General features: G+C 47.5%; 2 protein-coding genes and 1 long non-coding RNA gene across 5 annotated transcripts in view; 1 reads left to right on the top strand and 2 right to left on the bottom strand.

The window, feature by feature from the left end:
• Positions 1-1547, bottom strand: part of SLC15A4 (solute carrier family 15 member 4) — a 57205-nt gene extending 55658 nt beyond the window's left edge. The window contains exon 1 of one of the 2 annotated variants that reach the window (XM_079956792.1): positions 624-1547. In XM_079956792.1, coding sequence (XP_079812918.1) covers positions 624-1199 — 576 coding nt within the window. In that variant the 5' untranslated portion in view covers positions 1200-1547. The remainder of the gene's footprint in view (positions 1-623) is intronic. The other variant, XM_079956791.1, reaches the window with a different exon arrangement.
• Positions 1-23177, bottom strand: part of LOC307205126 — a 449333-nt gene extending 426156 nt beyond the window's left edge. Inside the window, exon 1 of the long non-coding RNA XR_013833892.1 lies at positions 22878-23177. This is a non-coding gene — a long non-coding RNA (uncharacterized lncRNA). The remainder of the gene's footprint in view (positions 1-22877) is intronic.
• The window catches only part of GLT1D1 (glycosyltransferase 1 domain containing 1), a 60321-nt gene continuing 38868 nt past the window's right edge, over positions 3283-24735 (top strand). Inside the window, exons 1-6 of one of the 2 annotated variants that reach the window (XM_079957048.1) lie at positions 3283-3387; positions 5162-5310; positions 11347-11452; positions 15262-15313; positions 17547-17583; positions 19390-19446. In XM_079957048.1, the coding sequence (XP_079813174.1) occupies positions 3320-3387; positions 5162-5310; positions 11347-11452; positions 15262-15313; positions 17547-17583; positions 19390-19446 (469 nt within the window). In that variant the 5' untranslated portion in view covers positions 3283-3319. The remainder of the gene's footprint in view (positions 3388-5161; positions 5311-11346; positions 11453-15261; positions 15314-17546; positions 17584-19389; positions 19447-24735) is intronic. The other variant, XM_079957049.1, reaches the window with a different exon arrangement.

The following is a 24735-nucleotide window of genomic DNA, read 5'->3' as shown; positions in this document are numbered from 1 at the left end:
CTCACTTAAGAGGCCAGGGCCAGCGCTGTCCGGAGACACTTCTGGGTCACGTGGCCAGTGTGACATCGCTGCTCTGGCGAGCCAGAGCCGCACACGGAAACGCCGTTTACCTTCCCGCTGGTAAGCGGTCCCTATTTATCTACTTGCACCCGGAGGTGCTTTCGAACTGCTAGGTTGGCAGGTGCTGGGACCGAGCAGCGGGACCGAGCAGCGGGAGCGCACCCCGCCGCAGGGATTCGAACCGCCGACCTTTCGATCGGCAAGTCCTAGGCGCTGAGGCTTTAACCCACAGCGCCACCTGCGTCCCATCTTCAGGAGAAAAACAGGCTAAGGAATAAACACAACACAAATCCGGAGTGAAGTCTCTAAGTTGCGCGCCTCCTTCCAGCAGGTTCAGACACATAGAGGTGTCTTAATCTGCTTTTTCACCTTCATTATTTTTTAATAAATTATATTTATTTATTTATTTATTTATTTAAACATCTTAAAACAGTCGCTCTTGAGTGAAATACTGAACTGCTTTATTCTGCAGGAAACGGCATTATTATTATTATTTGCAGCCTTGCGGCATGCAGCACAAATCTCTTGGAAACAAAAAAAAGGTAAATTAAAAAATACTTGACCTGGTCGGCTCCGAAGGGCGTGATGTTGGCCTTGACGGAGCCCACGCTGACTCCCACGAGAACCAGTCCCACGAAGCTGGCCACCAGGCAATAGCGGTTGGCTCCCTGCAGCTGGCACGGGGTGTAGGTGATGTTGGGCGACACAGGCACAGAGCAGTTCTCTACGATCCGCAGGGGCATCTCCCCGCAGAGCCACTGGCGGGTGGTGGAGTAAGCCATGGCAGGAAAGACCAGCATGCCCAGCAGGTAGACCGCCATGCTGAACAGGATGGTGGGGAACTTGCCCAGCAGGGCGTCCGCCAACCAGCCCCCGAAGGGCGATACCAGGTAGGTGACGCCCATGAAGAGCAGCAAGGCCTGGCTGGCTTGGGTGCCCTCCCAGTTGTAGGGCACCCCATTGAGGAAAAGCACCAGGTTCGAGGTGATGCCGTAGAACGCCACTCGCTCCAGCATCTCCGCCAGCAGCACCGCAGCGCAGGCCAGGCGCCGGCCGCGGAAGGCGCTGGCGCTGGGGGAGCTGGGTGGGCCCCGCTGCTCTCCCCCTAAGAGGGGGCTCCTCTCCATAGAATCTTCCATGGGGCGCCGGGAAATCTAAACACCACGGCCAAACTCCAGTGCAATGGAAACACCTCCCAGTCTAAGGAACTAAGCCCACTTACAGCTAGCCTGCCCCCCCAAAAAAAACCCTCCAACTTGCTCACACTCTCAGGGGCCTCCCAATCCCCTGACCTAGCTGCTCTCCAAATCTGCTAATCCAGAACTCTGCAAACCCAGATCTACCTAAGCTGCCCAGAACCTGTCTCAGTTTTGGGGTTCCTGTGGAAGGGGGTGGGTATTTCTTTCTTTCAGGGCAGGGCTAACTTCTGGATCCCCCACTCCCCCCGGCTCTCAGCTGTTCCCCATAAACCCCCTCCTTGCTCCACCCACCCGACCCCAAACCTGCCCCACCCGGGATTCGAACTCGTGACTTCGCCCCGGTCAGGGCGCCTCCCTCGGCGCGGCTGCTCCGCTACCCGTGCCCTCCCCGCCGCGCTGGCCGAACCGGACCCCGCCGAACCCTCGCGCTCGGCGGCCCTTCCGAGCTCCGCGCTGCCCTCCCTCCCTCCGCCCGCCAACTTCTCTCGGCTGTTGGAATGCCCAGGTCCTCCTCCCCCTCCCGACCAGCGCTGGGGATTCGCGCTCGCTGATTGGCCGCGCCGCGCGGTCGCTCACAGAAGGGAGGCCCTTCCAGGTTCAGCCCTCACGTGGTTAGCCGCGGCAAAATAGAACGCTCCGGGGAGGGAGGAGGGGGGAGTATGCTAATTGAGGCAGGTGCGAACGAACGGGGGCGTGGCTTGGCTCGCCCAATGCCCTTGCTTGTCGTGGTGGGTTTTTTTTTTGTCAATGGCAACTCGCAGTCTTATCAATGGAATGAGCGTTGCCGCGTGAGTTACTGTCGCAATACCCTAGTCACGCTTTTTCTTGGAAGTGAACCAAGAGGGCTGGTTTGTTTTTTAAGTACTCATCTATTTACTTTTGTAAAATGTGACTTATAAATTAACGTGCATGCCAGGATACCTTTGGGAAAGCAAAACATAGAGCAGGTAATTGTTCTGAACTCTCAGGTGCGAGGACGTACTGCATTTGGGGGAAAATGCCAGTTGCTGTCGAAAAATAGCGGGAGGCTGTTCCTGAGTTTACACCTAGCTTGCAAGCTTGCCAAACACGTCTGGCTGGCTACTCTGAGCGCTTTTTGACTGGTTACCTGTTCACCCAGTTTTCTATTCAAATACTATTTCGTGGTTGGTTATATGGGAAGGGAACCTGTAACCCTCAAGGTGTTGCTGAACTACAAACTTCCATCAGCTCTGGCCATGCTTACTGGGGCTGATTTGATTTGATTTACTATATTTCTATACCTCTTGATACACATGAATCACAAATCAGCTTACAAACAAACAACAATAACCAATAGAACATGTTTATTTCAAATTTATATTTTTGACTTTTGTATTGGATAAGATTCTTATAAGGTGTGTGATCTTTGTTGTCTATATTGTGGTTTGTTCGGCTTGTAAACTGCCTTCTGCATAGTAATCTAGTAAGGCGGTATACAAATTAAAAGTGGGAAGAAATGAAGTGGAAACATAAATCATGCAGAATAATTAACAAATCGTCAGTAAAATAGTTACAGTATATAAAACACTATTACCAAAACAGGTAAAAAATAAGCTAAACAGCACAATTACAGCAAAAGTCATATTATAGGATTCATAAAGTACTACAGCATTCATAATATTTAAAACAATATTAACCACAATAACAAATAGCAATAAAAAAACAAACTAAGCAAAACCTCTGAAGGGCCAGAGTTTCCCCACAACTGCTCTATAGAGATCTGGCACCTTGCTCCCATATGGTTCATAATGCGTCCCCTCTCTTCTGCGTAATAGCTCTGTCCAACACCGCCAAGCCCAAATCACCTTTTGAAAGATGGAAGCGGAACGGAATGTCCTGAATCTTGTTTCCAGGGAGTTCCCTGTGGGAGGCCACTACAAACGCCTCGCTGATTACCATAGAGCTGAGAAGAAAGGAGGGCCGCGTGAGATGCCTAGAAGAGCTGGCAGTAGGTTTCCGGTACCCAACACGAGGGAACGAAGGCGAGAGGGACGTGGCCGGAAGTAGGGCAAGGGAGACAGCTGTGCTCCGCCAGGGCCATGCGGTTGCTCATGCTGGGGGCTCTGCGAGCCCACACCGGGAATGGCACCACCGCGAGGAGGATCCAGTAAGTGCTCCCGGCGCCTCGGGGAGGGGCTCGAGGCACCGGAGCTCCCGCAATAACGGGCAGGCAGGAGTTCGTTAGGTGAATTAGGCTTGCCGCATGCATTTATGTCGTATTTGAGGGTTGCAGCATTTACAATAAACAAATTTTCCGGGAGACTCGCAGTGTCTTTTGCAGGCAGGGATCCGTCAGGTGAAGCTGTTGGTCTTTGCATCTCCACACAGACACCCCCACACTGAGTGGAAGTCTTCGACCTCAGATATGCAGATGACACAGCATTGATGGCAGAAAGCGAGGAGGAATTAAAGAACCTTTTAATGATGGTGAAAGAGGAGAGCGCAAAATATGGTTTGAAACTCAACATCAAAAAAAACGAACATCATGGCCACTGGCAAATAGAAGTGGAAGAAATGGAGGCAGTGAGAGATTTTACTTTCTTGGGCTCCATGATCACTGCAGATGGTGACAGCAGTCTCAAAATTAAAAGACACCTGCTTCTTGGGAGAAAAGCAATGACAAACCTAGATAGCATCTTAAAAAGCAGAGACATCACCTTGCCAACAAAGGTCCGTATAGTAAAAGCTATGGTTTTCCCAGTAGTGATGTATGGAAGTGAGAGCTGGACCATAAAGAAGGCTGATCGCCGAAGAATTGATGCTTTTGAATTATGGTGCTGGAGGAGACCGTTGAGAGTCCCATGGACTGCAAGAAGATCAAGCCTCTCCATTCTGAAGGAAATCAGCCCTGAGTGCTCACTGGAAGGACAGATCCTGAAGCTGAGGCTCCAATACTTTGGCCACCTCATGAGAAGAGGAGACTCCCTGGAAAAGACCCTGATGTTGGGAAAGATGGAGAAGGGAACAACAGAGGACGAGATGGTTGGACAGTGTTCTCGAAGCTACCAGCATGAGTTTGACCAAACTGCAGGAGGCAGTGGAAGACAGGAGTGCCTGGCGTGCTCTGGTCCATGGGGTCATGAAGAGCCGGACACTACTAAATGACTAAACAACAACAAAAGTAGAGGCAAGCAGAAGTCATAACTAAAGCATTCATGGCAGGTGACCATCCAGCATCTGCTTAAAAACCTCCAAGGAAGAAGAGTCCACCATCTCTCATAGGAGCCTGTTCCACCATCAAACACATCTTACTGTCAGAAAGACAGTGTAGATTTTTGCATCCTTTTATATTACACATATGCTGTTTGCTTCTCTGCATCTACACACATACATACACATTGAGTTTCAATCTGTAACATTTTGCAGTTTTGTGATCAAGTAGCAGCTGATCTATGGAGTGTGTGTGTGTATTTGTGTGAATTGTATGCACACCAGACATTTAAAGCACACAAATTCCCCTATAGTTTGCCATTCATAGAGCTACTGTTCTAATCACCCTTAGCAAGTTGTAGTTTCTAGTGCAGTAGTTCCAGGAGACTTGACCATCCACTATAGCACACTGGTATAAATGGCATTTCTGTGCCCTGCTCTGGTTTGCCAGAAGCAGCTTAGTTATGCTGGCCACATGACCTGGAAGCTGTCTATGGACAAACACCGGCTCCCTCGGCCTATAGAGCGAGATGAACGCTGCAACCCCAGAGTTGTCCACAACTGGACCTAACGGTCAGGGATACCTTTACCTTTATACCACACTGGATTCCACCCAAAGTTACTGAGATGGAGAGAAGCACCTTGTCTGTGCTGTTTGGCATTGTGGAAGGTTTCTAGCAGATATATAATGTTAAACTCCAATCTTATTCCATTTTCTTCTGTGCCTGTAGGGATCATCTAGAAGCTGCTGGTCACTCCTGTACCCTCGTAGATATCTCTTCCTGCAACCCCCCGTTTGCAGTTTCAAATCTCATTCCCTCTGAGAACTTTGAGGCAGCTCTGGGCATTCATCTTTATAAAGCAGGCAGACTTCTGCAAGGTACTGTGGTTTCTGATTTTGTGTGTATTTCGGGTGTTACTGCCATTGTTTTCCCATTTGGGAAAAAGCTAAATTTTCCTACAACCTTTTGCATATTTGTACCGGGTAGAAATTGTCTCCTAGAAATTGTCTCCGTAACCTTGTGGCCTCCAAATGTTCTTGCATGACAGACATAATAATAATAATAATAATAATTTATTATTTATACCCCGCCCATCTGGCTGAGTTTCCCCAGCCACTCTGGGCGGCTCCCAATCAGTGTTAAAAACAATACAGCATTACATATTAAAAACTTCCCTGAACAGGGCTGCCTTAAGATGTCTTCTGAATGTCAGATAATTCTTTATCTCTTTGACATCTGATGGGAGGGCGTTCCACAGGTCGGGCGCCACTACCGAGAAGGCCCTCTGCCTGGTTCCCTGTAGCCTCACTTCTCGCAATGAGGGAACCGCCAGAAGGCCCTCGGCGCTGGATCTCAGTGTCCGGGCTGAACGATGGGGGTGGAGATGCTCCTTCAGGTATACAGGACCGAGGCCGTTTAGGGCTTTAAAGGTCAGCACCAACACTTTGAATCGTGCTCGGAAACGTACTGGGAGCCAGTGCAGATCTCTCAGAACCGGTGTTATGCGGTCCCGGCGGCCACTCCCAGTCACCAGTCTAGCTGCCGCATTCTGGATTAATTGCAGTTTCCGGGTCACCTTCAAAGGTAGCCCCACGTAGAGCGCGTTGCAGTAGTCCAAGCGTGAGATAACCAGAGCATGCACCACTCTGGCGAGACAGTCCGCGGGAAGGTAGGGTCTTAGCCTGCGTACCAGGTGGAGCTGGTAGACAGCTGCTCTGGACACAGAGTTAACCTGCGCCTCCATGGACAGCTGTGAGTCCAAAATGACTCCCAGGCTGCGCACCTGGTCCTTCAGGGGCACAGTTACCCCATTCAGGACCAGGGAATCCTCCACACCTGCCCGCCTCCTGTCCCCCAAAAACAGTACTTCTGTCTTGTCAGGATTCAACCTCAATCTGTTAGCCGCCATCCAACCTCCAACCGCCTCCAGGCACTCACACAGGACCTTCACCGCCTTCACTGGTTCTGATTTAAAGGAGAGGTAGAGCTGGGTGTCATCTGCATACTGATGAACACCCAGTCCAAACCCCCTGATGATCTCTCCCAGCGGCTTCATATAGATGTTAAAAAGCATGGGGGAGAGGACGGAACCCTGAGGTACCCCACAAGTGAGGGCCCAAGGGTCTGAACACTCATCCCCCACCACCACTTTCTGAACACGGCCCAGGAGGAAGGAGCGGAACCACTGTATAACAGTGCCCCCAGCTCCCAGCCCCTCTAGACGGTCCAGAAGGATGTTATGGTCGATGGTGTCAAAGGCCGCTGAGAGATCCAGCAGAACTAGGAAACAGCTCTCACCTTTGTCCCTAGCCCGCCGGAGGTCATCAACCAGCGCGACCAAGGCAGTTTCAGTCCCATGGTGAGGCCTGAATCCCGATTGGAAGGGATCCAAATGGTCCGTTTCCTCCAGGCGTGCTTGGAGTTGTTCAGCAACCACCCGCTCAATCACCTTGCCCAAGAATGGAAGATTTGAGACTGGGCGATAGTTGGCCAAATTGGCCGGGTCTAAAGATGTTTTTTTAAGAAGCGGTTTAATGACCGCCTCTTTCAGCGGGTCTGGGAAGGCTCCCTCACAGAGGGAAGCATTCACCACCCCGCAAAGCCCATCGCCCAGCCCTTCCCGGCTCGCTTTTATCAGCCAGGATGGGCAAGGATCAAGAAGACAGGTGGTCGGTTTCACTCGTCCAAGCAGCCTGTCCACATCCTCGGAGGTAACAGATTGGAATTGATCCCATATAACAGGACCAGACAGAACTCTAGCACTCTCCCGCCCTGGCCCTGCTCCCACTGTGGAGTCTACTTCCTTCTGAATCTGAGCGATTTTATCTGCAAAAAACTTTGCAAAAGCATTGCAGGAGATCTTGGGGTCCCTACCAGGCCCCGGTGGTACAGGTGGTTCCGATAAACTGCGAACCACCTGAAAAAGTCTCCTGCTGCTGTTTTCTGCAGATGCAATGGAGGCGGCGAAGAAGGCCCTCTTCGCCGTCGCCATTGCCACTTGGTAGGCTCGACGTTGAGCTCTAACCCGTGTCCGGTCTGATTCAGAATGAGTTTTCCGCCACCGGCGCTCTAGCCATCTCAGCGATTGTTTCATCACCCTCAGCTCCGGGGAGAACCACGGGGCTGTCCGGGCTCCATGCAATCGGAGAGGGCGCTTCGGAGCCAGACAGTCAATAGCCCTGGTTAACTCCGCATTCCAGCGTGCCACCAGGGAATCAGCTGAAAGGCCATCAACTTGGGATAAAGCATCCCCTACCACTCTCTGGAAGCCAATTGGATCCATTAAGTGGCGGGGGCGGACCATCCGAATCGGTCCCACCTCCCTGCGGAGGGGAAGGGTTGCGGAGAAGTCCAGTTGCACCAGGAAGTGATCTGACCATGGCACTTCTTTTGTTTCGCTTTTAGTTAATGTCAGATCACCAACATCCGTAGAGGTAAACACCAAGTCTAAGGCATGTCCGTGGCTATGAGTTGGGCCAGACTTATTCAGGGACAGCCCCATGGAGGCCATGCTTTCCACGAAGTCCCGAGCTGCCCCTTGTAAGGTCGTGTCGGCATGGATGTTAAAATCCCCCAGGACAACCAAGCTAGGTGTCTCCAGGAGTATATCCGCCACGACCTGAAGCAGCTCGGGCAGGGAATCCTTGGTGCAGCGGGGAGGTCGGTACACCAGTAGGAATCCTGTACTGCCCCTATTGCCCAACTTCCAGAACATGCACTCAGAAAACTGGGTCTTCCCAATAGGACGCCTGGTGCAGACTAATGACTTCCTAAAAATCACTGCAACCCCCCCTCCCCGCCCACATGACCTGGGTTGCTGTGCGTAAGAGAAACCTGGTGGGCAAGCAGCGGCAAGGACAGGCCCATCTGCCTCATCCAACCAGGTCTCTGTCACACATGCCAGGTCAAATCCTCCATCCACAATCAGGTCGTGGATGGCAGTGGTTTTATTCATCATTGACCTGGCATTGCACAGCAACACTTTCAGGTCATGTGGGTTTCCCTTGCTGATTACTGTATCCTTCCGGTCAGGACCAGACCTGGAGGCAGGGATAGTCCTCAAACAACGACTAAACCTGCCTCCTCGGTAATGACATGGTCTGGTCTTAGCATAACTCCTCCTCCTGCCCGTGATCACTGAGATCGGGTGTCCCAATACATCTCCCCCTGTGGAACCTGCCCCACCCAATCTATTGGCTGAGGCCCACTCCCAGGCAGCCATGACCCTCCCCCTTAAAAGGCAGAATACAAACTATATAATAATTTAACAGAATAATAATAATAATAAAACAAAACAGAACAAAACAAAACAAAACAAAGCAACACAAGGAACAATAGTGCTGACTCAGTGCTTATCCCACCCCAAGCAAAAATAAAATAATGAAATAATATAATATTATAAAAAACAACAACCACCATTTAAAGTGCTGCAAATTAAAAGCGATTAAAACATTTAAAACCATTTTGTCCATTGCTGCCGGTAGCTGTTCAGGCCTCTTATGCTGTGGGTGCGAGTGCAGGCCCCGCCCCCTAGGCCGGATGGAGTTGGCAGGAGAGGGAGCGGTCCTCCCAACACTCACGCAAGCAGCAGCAGCAGCAGTCGTGTCCCGGAGGCCTCTCTCAGGCCTCTTATGCTGTGGCAGTGAGTGCAGGCCCCGCCCCCTAGGCCGGATGGAGTTGGCAGGAGAGGGAGCGGTCCTCCCAACACTCACGCCAGCAGCAGCAGCAGACCCCATCAATCCGGCCAGCGTTGTTTGCCATCAATGTTTGATGCCATTTTGAATCAAGATGGTGGACCAAAACATTGCTTTGGGGTGACTGTCCATTTGGGGACATAGTTTCAGCTACAGATATAGCCATCAAAGTTGACATGAGAGTTCCCAAGATGGGGAAAGCAAACTTCACGATGGTGGCAAATGCCATTTTGAATCAAGAGGGTGGGCCAAAATGTGACTTTGGCATGATGGAACCCATTATTATTTTTTGGCATAGGCTTGGCCACCTCAGTATGTTGTTGCCAAACTCAACATGAAATTTCTTGAGGCGGAGGTGGCAGTCTTTGTCGACATTTGGACACCGGGAGCCATTCTGAATCAAGATGTGACTTTGGCGTGACGTCACCTGATATTTAGTGTAACAGGTCCAAACTCACAAATCAGTCTATGTGTTTTAAAACTGCAATGTTTCCACTAATTGCTTGGTAGTGCCAGGCACTACCCATTAGTAGAGTTATGAAGTGTGAGGATGAACTGTGACGTCTGTGTGGCATTGCAGCCAGAGTGGACTAGGGCATGGGAGACCAGCGTTGAAGCTCCACTGGGCAACCTCAGGGGCCATTCACATTCTCTCAGCCTAATCTCCCTTGCAGGGTTCTTGTAAGAATAAAATAGAGAGGGTTGAAGAGTGTGTGCCATCTTGAGCTCCTTTGAGAAAAGGTGAGATATGCAAATATAATAAATAAACAAACTTTGTGATATAGGATGCCTCCTACTGGGTGGGGAAACCATACAATAATTGGGCAAGCCTTGGTCAGAGCACAAATCACATGACCTCCTTCTGATTTATTTTTAACAAGCGTTTAGCTGGAATTTAAAAGCAGCCATGTTACTAATTAGTGACCATCCCACTGCTATTTGTTAGTTTAATGAGGTGTAAAACTGCCACTTAATTGTATTTGTTTCCCCACCTTCCAGAGCTTAAAAGAATGTAAAGCTTATTGCTTTGCCATCCTGATCAGTTGCAAGAAAAGAGTGTTGGTTGCTGGGACTCATTCTTTTTTAATTGGCAGTGGGTGTGGCAGAGGAACCAGATCTGAGGAGATGCAAGAGCTTTTGGGTTTTGGATGGAGAGAGTAGGGATCTCTCAGCAGCTAGAGAACCTTACTTGACTCTGGCTGCAATCCCACACACGCTTACTAAGGAGCAAGCCCTGTTGAAACTAGTAGGGCTTACTTTTGAGTTGCATATGGAGATTTGCACTGTAAGGTATGGAACCACAAAACATAAACTTTAGCTCATTGTTTGACTAGCAGACAGTGCTGAGTGCTGGCTTCTGTCAGGGCAAACGGCATTCTAACTGCTGGTTCTAAATGTGTTTTGATGAGGATATTCATTTATTTGCTGCCCATCTGACTGGGTTACCCTAGACACTCTGGGCAACTTCCAACAAATTAAAACACAGTAAGACATCAAACATTAAAAGTGATGAATTTTAATTATTGTTTTAAACTAGTATTTTTTTTGTTTTTATGACTTTGTTTTTAAGAGTTATACTTTTAAACATAGTAAGCCACCTCGAATCCCATCTGGGGAGAAAGGTGTGATATAAATATATTGAACAACAACAACAGGAGTAATCAGGCTGGCTCATTTCATAGAAATCTCTTAGAAAGGTACCTGCACATTTTGTTTTGTTACTTTCTAAGAGGGCTAGAGAGCCCCCTTTTTTTAAAGTGAAAGATCAGCATCTAGGGAACATCAACGAAGGCCTTTCTGGGTGTCATGGCACCCATGGCCCATGGTTACCGTAGTTTTATGTAGTTTTATGTAGTTTTTCAATTTCATTGTTCTACATGGGACAATGACAATAAAGATATCTATCTTATCTATCTATCTATCTATCTATCTATCTATCTATCTATCTATCTATCTATCTTACCTGCTGTAAAAGCGATATTGGAAGAACACGTGCCAAATACAGGATTATTTTTTTTTAATGGAATCTTTTCTTCATTATCGGAATGTAAAATTCTGATAGGGTGTCCAGACTTGTAACATGTATAATTTGACATTGGGCATAAAATATAACTTAATCATAAGGCGGCCATTGCAAAGGCAGTGTAGGAAGACCAGAAGAAGAAGAAGTCTCGATTAAATTTAATCAAATTAACCCTTGCACCTCTGGGCTTTTTGCAGGCAGTGGGATTCCTTTTGGAATCATCTTTGGTGGAACCGACATCAATGAAGATGCCAAGTGTGACGAAAAGGCCAAAGTGATGGGGAGAGTGTTGGAGGAAGCCAGGTAGAGGAAAGAGCCAGATTCTTAGGCAAAAGAGGATCCTTGGGTAGTAATATAGCCAGTCTATGTTACTCCTTCTTTGCCCTTCTCCCCATCTCGGATATCTTATCCATTTTTTTTTTATTATGAGGATGTTGTTGTTTACATGGTGTCTTCCCTCCCTCAGCCTAAATTTACCGCCTTAATTTTGACACTGGCAGCAGCAGAGCAAAGTGAGAAGGAAATAGAGAGAGGAAATGATAGTTTAAAATGAATAAAAGGGACCCCTAACTATTAAGTCCAGTCGCGGACAACTCTGGGGTTGTGGCACTCATCTCGCTTTACTAGCCGAGGGAGCTGCCGTTTTTCCTCAGACAGCTTCCGGGTCATGTAGCCAGCATGACTAAACCACTTCTGGCGAACCAGAGCAGCGCACGGAAATGCTATTTACCTTCCCACTGGAGTAAAATACTACAAACAGCTCTCTGTATGAGCACCTTGTGACAAACCATCACCCGATCTGGTTTAATTAATATTTAAGCCAAAGGGGATTTGAGGTTTGCTTAACCCAAATCTGTCCACTGCTTTCCAGCTGAAGAAACAGCGGAATTTGAGTGATGCCGCTCCTTAAACTGTCATGTGATAGGATGTTCAAAGATACATTTTTTTGAAGGCAAGGTTTTCTGAATTTTGGCTTCGTGTTGCTACAATTAGCCGATTATCACAGAGTATCCTGAGTTTGCTGATGAAACAATGTTTGTGCTGCCGTTTGGTAGCACATATCTTTGCAAGACGGGGTTTTCAGCTGCTGTGAGGATAAAATGCTGTAGCAGGCTATGTATTGAATGATCTTAGGAGTATGTCTGACAACCGTCTAACCCCCGCGTTGACATACTTGTTGGCAAAATGTGTACTGAATTTTGGAAGATTTAGGACGGGTAAAAGGGCGTCCTTCTTCATGGGGCACATGGCTAAACTCTGGAACTGGCTCCCCCAGGAAGGGATGGTGACCATCAACTTGAATGGCTTTAAAAGAGGATTAGACATATTCATACAGGAGAAACCCATTGATGGCTACTACCCATGATGGATGGGACGCCGGTGGCGCTGTGGGTTAAACCACAGAGCTTAGGACTTGCCGATCAGAAGGTTGGCGGTTCGAATCCCCGTGACTGGGTGAGCTCCCGTTGCTTGGTCCCTGCTCCTGCCCACCTAGCAGTTCGAAAGCACGTCAAAGTGCAAGAAGATAAATAAGTACCGCTCCGGTGGGAAGGTAAACGGTGTTTCTGTGCGCTGCTCTGGTTCGCCAGAAGCGGCTAAGTCATGCTGGCCACATGACCTGGAAGCTGTACACCGGCTCCCTCGGCCAATAAAGCGAGATGTGCGCCGCAACCCCAGAGTCGGTCACGACTGGACCTAATGGTCAGGGGTCCCTTTACCTTTACCTTTACCTTTACTTCATGATGGATATGTTGTACCTCCACAGTTGGAGACAGCAATGCTTCTAAAATACCCATTGCTGGAAGCCACATGAGGAGAGAGTAGTCATGCGCTTGAATCCTGCTTGCTGACTTCCCACAGTCATCCAGTTGGCCACTGTGAGACCAGGAAACTGGATGAGCCACTGGTCTGATCCAGCAGGATCCTCTTATGTATTCTCCCATCCCAGTGATACTTCCCCAAATGGGCTTCTTCCATGAACGTTAACTGTTAAAAATATTCATAATTTGTTATAGCTTAACACTGCTAGTATAACTCTATGTTTTTGGAATAAATTTTTATAGTTTATGAAGCAATATCCCACAATCCCATGATTGGTGTTCTTAAATTCCCATTAAAAAAAAAGGTGGATAGTGTTGCAAGAACTGTAGATATTTCAACAAATTCCACATTAATGGAGGTGTTAAGTAAATTTATGCGTGGGTGCCTCGAGTAATGGTTATAAAACAGGCAAATGCAGTAAAAAACCTATGAAACCAATGGCTGCTGAAGACCTAAAGTCCAGAATTTGTGTGGCAATAAATCGATGGTTCACCATACCTAGTAAATTTGGACTTCTGGGCCACCGTACTGAAAAGGTTGGGAACCACAGCTAGAGGAGAGCAGGGCTCTGAAGTTGCTTCAGCAGCCACCAGACTGAGTCCTATTTCCATAGCTGTCAACCGTCCCTTATTTGGTGGGAAAGTCCCTTATCCCAGCGCTGTGTCCCGCTGCTGTCCCTTATTGATGATGTCCCTTATATTTCCCGGGTTTCAAAGGAAGCAACTCCTCTCCCTCCCTACCTGCCGGCCAGGGAGGAGGGAGGCTCCAACTGTGTTGCTTGGCTGCGTTGCTCACCCAATAAGGAGTCTAAGAACGACTGGGGGGTGGAGCTTGCATGCTTTGTGCCGATGAAATCAGCCACGTTGCCTGGGGACTCGCCTTTGCTCAGCGCTTCCCAGCGGAGAGGGGACGGTGGTTTTCCTTGCTGCATCCCCTTTGCTGGGTTGCTGTGCTGTGGGAACCACCGCTTGAGGCTTTGTTTGGCTGCTGGCTGGGCTTTCTGCCTTTGGCTCGGAGGGGCTCAGAAGTTGAACATACCTGTTTTCTGAAAATCCCTTATTTTGGCTGCTGATCCCTTATTTTCAAGGCTGCTGGTCCCTTATTTTCAAATCTGTAAGTTGACAGCTATGCCTATTTCTACACAGACTGGCAGCAACTCTCTAGGCTTTCATGACATGTGTCTGTCTGGAAATGCTGGGAATTAAACCTGGGACCTTCTGCATGCAGAGCATATGTTCTACCAGTGAGACACGGCCCTTTCCTTTCCAGTAACTGAGCGTGGGGTGCCAGTACAAACTGACTGGCAGAACTGTGTGATTTACCTGCTACATATTCTGCCAAATTCTGTAAGGGTGGGGAGGTGGGAGAAGAAGCTCATTCAGCTTCATAAAAGAGCATGCCATTGTTCCATTTTATTTTATTTTAATCAAACTCTTCTTAAATGTTGGTGATTCTCCCTGAGGGCATATTTTTTAATTTGGCAGTCTTATCACTGAACAGGCCATGAGCCACAGTTTCCCTCCCACTCAAGAACGTGATAGATGGGAAATACAATTTGCACTGAAAAGAAATTGGAGCAAGGTGTTTGAGCGAAAGTCCATGTCTTTGGCTAAGTTTTTGATCATCTTTAAAGCTATTGGGTTTTAGCATAGGCTGTCTAGTGTGACAATTAACCTCCTGAGAAAAGCCTGAGGCCCAACAGCCTCTGCTTATTTCAAAACAATAGGCAAACCTTATAGGATCAGAGGAAGAAGCTGTCTTGTACTGAATTTGCCCATTTGGCTCAGTATTGCCTGCACGGACTGGCAAGGTTTCCAGCAGGAAATCTTTCCCAGCCCCAGCGGCAGATGCCATTGGGAAATGAACCTGGGACTTGCTGCATGCAAGACAGGTGTTTTGCCCCTGAGCTATGGCAAAGCACAAACAAAATAAAAAAGAGGGGTCAAAGGAGAATGCCAGCAGAAGGTAAAGAACATATGAAAGAACGAGGAAAGCAAAAGAGAAGTCTGTATACAAGTGTGTGCATCTAAAACAGAGTTTTCCAAACTTTTCATGTTGGTGACACACTTTTTTAGATATGCATCATTTCACGACACAGTAATTCAGTTTTACTAGCAAACCGGAGGTTAAACTAAGCCCTTTCCAGCCCTGGGAGGAACGTGGGAAGCGTTCGCACAACACAACTACACACTGCAGCCGACACAGTAATGTGCCATGACAAACAGTTTGGACAGCTCTGATCTAAATCATTGGGTCCTGATTTGACCTCCCTTTGTTCTCACTGCCTCTAGGTTTGCAGTGTCCTTCACAGAGTCAATGAAGGAAGCAGCTGCAGTGTATTGGGTACGTAATTATGGCATTTTCAGTCGTATCTGCAGAGCATTGCCCTAAAATGTGGGTTTGTGGGGACTCTGTGGCCCTCAGCTGTTGCTGGACTACAACTCCCATCATCCTTGGGCATTGGCCACCTGGTCAGATGGATGGGTGGCTCCTGGTGGAGAAAATGGTTGCTGCTGGTTGCTGGAAACAGAGCAATACCTTGGAAGATCACGGGTCCATCTAGAGTTGTCTATGTGGACTTGGAATCGTAGAAATGGAGAGTTGGAAGGGAGCCTAAAGCAAGCCAGGGCGATCATGCCAGGGTGAACATGTCTGAGGCTCATGGCTCTTCAGATACACAACATCAAACCGAGGTTAAAGGTTGCCTGTTGACTGGTCTACTGGCTTTTGTATGCAGTGGCTATAAAACACGTCTGACATAAAGAGGGATTTGGTTTAGAGAGCCCTAGAGAAGGCAGATTTACTTTCCATATAAATACAGTATTTGATAGCAATCATAGACAGGGCTTTAATTTATTTTGATACAGTCGAAAAACCCTACTCCAGATAAGTACACTCTTCCTCTATGATTCTCTGCCTTCAACACAAATTATGCCTCCTTTTGTTGGCAACCGTCCTCTCCCCATCAAACTGTAACCTTCATTATTCCTTCTTGTTTTATTCCCCACCTCCCACTCCTTCCAAGAGGCTACAAACACACACACACACACACACACACACACACACACCTTTCTCTGTGGAACAGACACTTGCTAGGGGATGCTATGAAATGTTGCTGGTATGTTAGCATTTATTTTTTAAGGGCTGCTTTTGAGCTAAGCTGGTAACTGTGTCAAATTACAAAATTGGTTGATGGAGACCATAAATAGCAAGTAAAGTTATTTTTCAAGCTTCCCGTTTGTCAGGAAACTGCCATCGGAAGAACAGGTGGTGGAAGGGCTCCAGGAGGATAGAAGAGACTCAGCAGCAGAAGAGGGAACCAGTAGGGGGGGAGCAGGAGCTTCAAGGGACAGGAAGTCGGAGGGGAGGCTCTGGGACACTTCCAGTGAGAACAGTGAGGAGGTATCAAGGCCCCCTTTAGCGACCCCCACCCCTCGCCGGAAGCTGTCACGCAGGGAATCTAGGAGACGCGTTTCCGTCAAGCAGCTTTTATGCTGGAAACGTTTCCACAAGCGCCCACTGTCGGATTCTACCAGTGACTGACGGAGCCATGTCCAAGGGCTCCGCTCAAGGCAGAGCTTTGCTACGTTAAGCAAACTCAGAGGGACTAACCCTTTTACGCACAAGTAGCTCATTGTCCCATCACGCCGTTCTCCCCTGCTCCTGACCTTGCTCTGGCACTCCTTTCTAGAAGGAGCCAAACCCGTTTGAAATTCTCTTCTTTGGGATGCACTTACAGGGGGTCAACAAACCTTTCTGACCTGTGTACATGGTCGCTGCCCACATATTCACAACACAACCAAGCAGCCATTTCAGCTTATTTTGTTGGCCGCAGCAGAATGCTTCTTTGAAGACTCATTTTAGCATGGGGGGGGACGGCACCCTTTGGGTGGAGGGAAGGCCTCTGTGGGGCACATTCCGTGGGCACCAGATTGGTGACCCCTGCAAAGTTTTCACTGTCAACCTTCTGATGCCAATGGTGAGCTTTTTCTTTATATTTTTTTCTGAATATTTTATGCCTCATCTTTAAGGGTAAAACCCTCACAATTTTTAACTTTAAAAACAAAAGATCTATAGAGCCTTTCAAGAGTGAAATCTTCCCCCAGGCCATTCACATATTGTATCAATGTGCAACCGTAAAATACGAAAAATATCACCAATGAAAATGATCTCTTGTTTTGGTAGAACGTAGTCCCACATTCTTAAAAGTAGCCACCAGATGTTTGGAAGATGGATGGGGAAAATATGAGAAAAATAGCAAAAGTCCTTCGGAAGAACCTCCACCACAGCCTCGGGGCCACTCTGGAAAAGGCCCTGCTCCTAACAATATCTGATGTCATCACATTGACAATTGAAAAACGCTCTGAGCAGGAAGCCAACATCTCCATTGCAGAGGGAGGTAAAGAAAGCAACCATTTTAAAGTGCTGAATCTTAATCTCCTTCTGCAGGTATTTTAGGGAGAGTGGTTTCTGAAACACAACCATTTCGTGTATGGATGTGTACTGTAAATATTTTCTCACCTTTGCTTTGCTTAGTTAAATTAACTTGCTTTCCCTTCCTGCCTCTGTTTTTAAGCCTCGTGCCAGGAACAAAATATATGTTCAAGCTCAAGGTAAGTGTTATAAGTTTCCTATTTCTGCAGAGAAAAACTAAATCATGGGTGGGTGGGGTTTAAGAATCATGGCCATCTTCTTTTCCTTAGATATATAAACTTTATGATTTTCAGGTTTATGCATTTCAATAATTTTACAGTCATTTTAAAATTTCAAAACTTAACTTCCTTCCTCCTCTTTCATTTAAAAAAAAAATATTTTCTGCATATCCAAATTAACTTAATTTGATCATTTATTCATCTACTTTAAAAATATACTCAAACTGCAGGTTATTACAATAATCCTGCCAACATTCTTATCTGTTTACAATTTGTTTGTAAATATTCAATAAACCATTTTCATTCTTTTATAAAAAAAGTTTGTTATCTTGATTTCTTATTTTTATAGTAAGTTTCACCATTTCTGCATATTTCATAAGTTTTTGTATCCATTCTTCTTTCACTGGGACTTCTTCTTTCCATTTTTGGGCAAGTAACATTCTTGCCACTGTAGTCGCATACATAAATAAATTTCTGTACAGTTTGGGTAGTTCTGTCTGTATAATTCCCAAAAGGAAAGCTTCTGGGTTGTTTCCCCCCCAAAATGTTATTTTAAACATCTTCTTCAATTCACTATATATCATTTCCCAGTAAGTTTTAACCTTGCTACAAGACCACCACATATTATAAAAAGAGCCTTCTTTCTCTTTACATTTCTAACACTTATTTGATTTTGATTTATACGTTTTTGCTAGTTTACTTGGTGTTAGATACCATTGAGATACCATTTTCGTATAATTTTCTCTTAGATCATAATATGCTGTAAATTTTATATCTGTATTCCATATTGTGGAATCATAGCCATCTTCACACACCCTTGAATGTTTGTGCCTGGGTGAGACATATCCCTGAACTCTCATTGTGCCTTTTGCTTGCTTGGATAGAGGCTAGAGAGAGGTGTTTGGATGCCTGTACAGTGGAACCTCTACTTATGGACATAATCCGTTCCGGCGGTCCATCTGCTGGTCGAAACAGTATGCTAGAAGAGGCATCTTGTGTGCGTGCGCATTAGGCAGTAGCACGCTTCTGCGCACGCACAGATGGCAAAAGCCGCTTCCGCGCATGCACGAATCATGGCAAACCTGGTGTTTACTTCCGGGTTTGCCACAGACGCAACTTGGAATGTCCGCGAGACAAGGCGTATGTAAGTTGAAGCTCCACTGTAGAAGCTAGCCCCTTGTATAAAGGTGAAGTTTGTGCCTGTTGCTCCACCCACATTTGCCTTTGGCTACGCTTACCGCTGGCATACATGTGGCCCTTGCAAGATTTCCCAGAGCAGAATTCGGCCCTCAGGGCTGAAAAGTGTTCCCCACCCCTGAACTCTGCCTCTGAAAGATGTCCAAGCCAGGGGATGCTGTAATAGCCACTCACATAAAAGGTGTCATGAAGAGAGGAGGTGTTAAGGATGCCTCTGTTGATGGCTGGAATAGCATTTCAAATTTTAGTGACAATGAAATCCCCATCTTCACGCACTTGGAAGACTAACTATGGCAAGGGCAGCCAGCATGGCTTCTTCCAGATGCAGCTTGATTGCAGCTGCCCCCAACCTTGACCATTGGCCATGTTAGCTAGGGCTGATGGGAGTTGGGAGTCCAACAGGCTCTGGAGGGATACTGGTTCCCTAACTCTTATCTACAAGCCCCAGTGCATTGAATGGTTTTTAGAAGGGAAGAGGAATGCCACTAAAATGGATGAAGCTTGCCTGCCATGGATTGCTTTCCATGAATTATTTAATGCACGTCTGCTTGTTTTTATGATTATTATCAGGAATTGTGACCACCTGCAACGCTTCTTTCAACTGGAAGAGATTTCTGCAGTCTGAAGGTAAAAAGAAAGCAAACCAACCCCATAGTTTCCCCAGCCACTCTGGGCGGCTTCCAATTGAATGTTAAAAATAATACAGCATTAAATATTAAAAACTTCCCTAAACAGGGCTGCTTTCAGGTGTCTTTTAAAGATAAGATAGCTGCTTATTTCCTTCACATCTAAAGGGAGGGCGTTCCACAGGGCGGGCGCCACTACCAAGAAGCCCCTCTGCCTGGTTCCCTGTAACCTCACTTCTCGCAATGAGGGAACTGCCAGAAGGCCCTTGGCCCTGGACCTCAGTGTCTGGGCTGAACGATGGGAGTGGAGACGCTCCTTCAGGTATACTGGACCAAGGCCGTTTAGGGCTTTAAAGGTCAGCACCAACACTTTGAATTGTGCTTGGAAATGTACTGGGAGCCAATGCAGATCTCTCAGGACCGGTGTTATATGGTCCCCGCGGCCACTTCCAGTCACCAGTCTAGCTGCCGCATTCTGGATTAATTGCAGTTTCCGGGTCACCTTCAAAGGTAGCCCCACATAGAGCACATTGCAGTAGTCCAAGCGGGAGATAACTCAAAGGAAGATGTCTCACAAAAGTCTCAAAAGGACAGTGCATCCGTAATAGTTCAACTGTTTCGGAATGAAGTCTTCATCAGCGAATAATTATCAGTGAAATATACATACTAGTGAAGATCATACTAGTGGATCAGTCTTCCTTTGAGACTTTTGTGAGACGTCTTCCTTTGAGAGATGGTTTGGCGTTCCTCGCTGTTCATTGGTTGTTTGAATCTTTGTTTGACTCTGATACACATAACAACTTGCAGTTACTTGTATATTTTGTGAGATGTGTTGTATGATATATCTATTGTTTTGAAGTGGCTTATTCATATATTTTGAATGATGACATACCGATTATATATTTACTAACAGTTATTAGCCAGCGTGTTGCGTTTGCATTTTTGTAGATTGTCACATTTTGCAACACAGGGGTTTGTGTTTGTTCTGATCTCTGCCTCTTGGCATCCCTGCTCTCCAGCCTCCACTTCTGCCACAGCCTTTTCCTGCTCACTAAACTGTTCCCTCTTCAGTTTCCAACATCATCTTCTCCCAGTCTGCTCCCTCTGACCACTCATTGTCATCCCACCACCAACACCCGGCTCTGTACCTTCTTCCAGAGAAGCCAGCAGTGGTGTAGTGGTTAAGAGCTCTGGCCTCGTAATCTGGTGAACCGCGTTCGCGTCTCCGCTCCTCCACATGCAGCTGCTGGGTGACCTTGGGCTATTCACACTTCTCAGAAGTCTCTCGGCCTCACTCACCTCACAGAGTGAGTGTTGTGGGGGAGGAAGGGAAAGGAGATTGTTAGCCACTTTGAGACTCCTTAGTTAAAGGTAAAGGGACCCCTGACCATTAGGTCCAGTCGTGGCTGACTCTGGGGTTGCGGCATTCATCTCGCTTTATTGGCCGAGGAAGCCGGCGTACAGCTTCCGGGTCATGTGACCAGCATGACTAAGCCGCTTTTGGCGAACAAGAGCAGCACACGGAAACGCCGTTTAGCTTCCCACTGGAGCGGTACCTGTTTATCTACTTCCACTTTGATGTGCTTTTGAACTGCTAGGTTGGCAGGAGCTAGGACAGAACAATGGGAGCTCACCCCGTCGTGGGGATTTGAACCACCGACCTTCTGATCGGCAAGCCCTAGGCTCTGTGGTTTAGACCACAGCACCACCCCCATCCCATTTAGGGACCTAATAGGTATCTAAAGCAGTTGCGAGGACTGGAGGTTCCCTCCTTCCCACAGCTCTCTAAGTCTCTTCCTCCCCTTCTGAGGACCCAGTGTGGTGTAGTGGTTAAGAGCTCTGGCCTCGTAATCTGGTGAACCGCGTTCGCGTCTCCGCTCCTCCACATGCAGCTGCTGGGTGACCTTGGGCCAGTCACACTTCTTTGAAGTCTCTCAGCCCCACTTACCTCACAGAGTGTTTGTTGTGGGGGAAGAAGGGAAAGGAGATTGTTAGCAGCTTTGAGACTCCTTAAGGGGAGTGAAAGGTGGGGTATCAAATCCAAACTACTACTCCTCCTCCTCCTCCTCCTCCTCTTCTTCTTCTTCCCTTGGGGGTTCCCCAGCTGGTGTCTCCCACTACCCTTCTGCATCCAGTACAGGTGCCAAATCCTTGAATGCACAGGTGGTGACAGGGTTAGAGCCGGTTGTGCAAAGTCCTGGACAGGAAACAGGGTCCCAGTGTGGTTCCTGGGTGACTCGAATGGCTCTAAACTTTGCTGTTACCCCTGTGTAGGCTAGCTAAATTGGCGAAACAAATTGAAAACTTGTTTCTGAATGGATCTTTTCAGGTCCCTAGTTAAAATTCCCTTCTTCTTCTTCTTTTCATCCCGAGTTTTCATAATTAATGTCCATAACCTTCATTTAAGTAGCGCAAAACAAAGCTCCTTTTGAGAGAGCCTGAATTGAAAGCTAAACAGAGGCCGTCTCTTCCGAGTCCGTGACAGCTCCAACTAGCAATGGCGGAAATTGATTTTTCTCCCTCTAAACCACAGTGAAAATAGTGTCGGGAGGGAGGGAGCGTGGGTGAGCTGGTGCCAGCTTTTCATCCAGCGATTTCTTTAAAAAACAGAAATGGTATAGCTTTTTAAAAAAGCATAAATAGATAAAATCCTCCCTGAAATGTATGTGTCTGCAAACTGAAGGGAGTTCACTCACTAGTCTGAATAATCTCCACACAACCTTTCCAAGAAGGCCTAGATGAAATAATGATTTCTGAGGGGGCGGAGAGGCGATGCGTCAGTATGAATCAATAGGGCTTGCTTGGTCCATGTTTCAGTCATTTATTGCAGCGGTAGTCAACATGGTGCCCTCCACATGTTGTTGGGCTTAGAACTCCCATCAGCCTTGTTTACAATGGCCAGTTGTGGCCTTAGAATCATAGAATTGTTGAGTTCAAAGGGACAAAGGGAGTCATCTAGCCTGACCCCTGCAGCGTAGGAATCTTTGGTGCTACGTGGGACTCAAACACACCACCCTGAGATTAAGAGTCTCATGCTATCCCAGGTCTTCCCTGGATGGTGAACAATAGGGGTGTAATCCCAACAACATTTGCAAGGCTCTGTGAGGGCTACTCTCAATTTATAGTCTATGCTATGAAACTCTCTCTGGAGGCTGAGCTGACTTTAGTAGTAGGGCCAGAAAGTAGACACAATATTGGGGTGACTGTGGAGATTTGTGCACATGTCCTGTTTGTGTGAGATGCAGGTGGTCCTGTGGTCTAAACCACAAAGCCTAGGGCTTGCCGATCGGAAGGTCGGCAGTTCGAATCCCCACGACGGGGTGAGCTCCCGTTGCTCGGTCCCAGCTCATGCCAACCTAGCAGTTCGAAAGCACGTCAAAGCACAAGTAGATAAATAGGTACCGCTCTGGCGGGAAGGTACAGGGTAAGTACTTAATTCGTTCCGGAGGTCCGTTCTTAACCTGAAACTGTTCTTAACCTGAAGCACCACTTTAGCTAATGGGGCCTCCTGCCGCGCCGCCGGAGCCCGATTTCTTTTCTTATCCTGAAGCAAAGTTCTTAACCTGAAGCACTATTTCTGGGTTAGTGGAGTGTGTAACCTGAAGCGTATGTAACCTGAAGCGTATGTAACCCGAGGTACCACTGTATATGGCATTTCCATGCGCTGCTCTGGTTTCGCCAGAACCAACTTAGTCTTGCTGGCCACATGACCCGGAAAAACTGTGGACAAACGTTGGCTCCCTCGGCTAGTAAAGCGAGATGAGCGCTGCAACCCCAGAGTCGTTCGCAACTGGACTTAACTGTCAGGGATCCTTTACCTTTACCTTTTTACCTGTTTGTGTGCCCCAGTACAAGTGGCCAGATTTACACATTCTATGCACACCCACCTGTGCTATTCACCCCCTAGTGAATATGCCCTACATTTTGCCATATAGTGCAACACCAGGAAGAGGTGGGGGCAGTGGCGTAGCGTGGGTTGTCAGCACCGGGGGCAAGGCAAGTAATTTGCGCCCCCTAACCCGTGGATTTGCGCCCCCTAACCCTAACCCCCAGATGTTGCGCCCGGTGCGGCCGGCCCCCTGCACCCCCCACGCTACGCCACTGGGGGGGGGGCAGTCCAGCCTCCCCATGCAGTGATGAGTTCCATAGTATAAGTGCAGCCACAGAGATCTCCCAACTTTTCTTCCGTAGAGGTGGAACATATGAGAGTCTCCAATGGGAACATGGGGCATTCCCTAAGAATAATAATCATAAATTTTATTTATACCCCGCCCTCCCCAGCCAGAGCTGGGCTCAATAAAATTACAGTAAGAAGCATAAAATGGGGGGGGGGGCAATTTAAAATACAGGTTAAAATGCAATATAAAATGCAGCCTCATTTTAAAAGTAGCCCATAAATCAAAACCATAAAGGGAGGAAAACATAAGGGTCAGACTGAGTCCAAACCAAAGGCCAGGCAGAACAGCTCTGTCTTGCAGGCCCTGAGGAAATATGTCCCGCAGGGCCCTAGTCTCTTGTGACAGAGCGTTCCACCAAGTTGGGGCCAGTACTGAAAAGGCCCTGGCCCTAGTTGAGACCAATCTAACCACCTTGTGACCTGGGACTTCCAAAGTGTTGTCATTTGTGGACCTTAAGGTCCTCTGCGGGACATACCAGGAGAGGCAGTCTCGTAGGTACATGGGTCCAAGGCTGCATAGGGCTTTAAAGGTCAAAACCAGCACCTTAAACTTATAGTGAGTTAGACCACTGATCCATCTAGCATAGGATGTTCTGCACCAGTGGTGGTGTTGGACTCCAACTCCCATCTGCCCCAGGGGCCCTGGCCGATGATCACAGATGACAGGAGCTCTAATCTAACAATAATTGGAAGGCCACAGGTTCCTCAGCCCTGGTCTACGGTGGACAAGCACAGGTTCTCCAGGGTTCCAGGCAGGAATTTTTCTCAGTGCTGCCTGGAGATTAAACCTGGGTCCTTCTTCATACTAAGCAAACACACTCTCTGAGCTACAGCTCTTCTCCTGCTTCTGGACGGGAAATTATATTAAGGCACAACCCAGCCACTAACTAACTTAGCTTTGACAAGTTGGCAGCATCTTTTTATTAAAGTAATCATATTTCCCCCCCCAAAAAAAAAATTTCTCTGCTTCCCTGAAGCCCTCCCAAGGCATCTAATGTACATACATAAAACATTAAAGCCAAAACATTTTATTCCAATAAAACTAAGCTGTATAAAAATAATAAATTCCATAGCTGAGCACAGTGCTCGTATAATGTGCATCTAAATTGTTTA

This window comes from Podarcis cretensis (assembly GCF_951804945.1).
Source record: "Podarcis cretensis genome assembly, chromosome: 16".
NCBI classification, from domain to species: domain Eukaryota; kingdom Metazoa; phylum Chordata; class Lepidosauria; order Squamata; family Lacertidae; genus Podarcis; species Podarcis cretensis.
The sequence above is the reverse complement of the archived record's forward strand: the minus strand, read 5'-3'. Positions and strand labels throughout refer to the sequence as shown.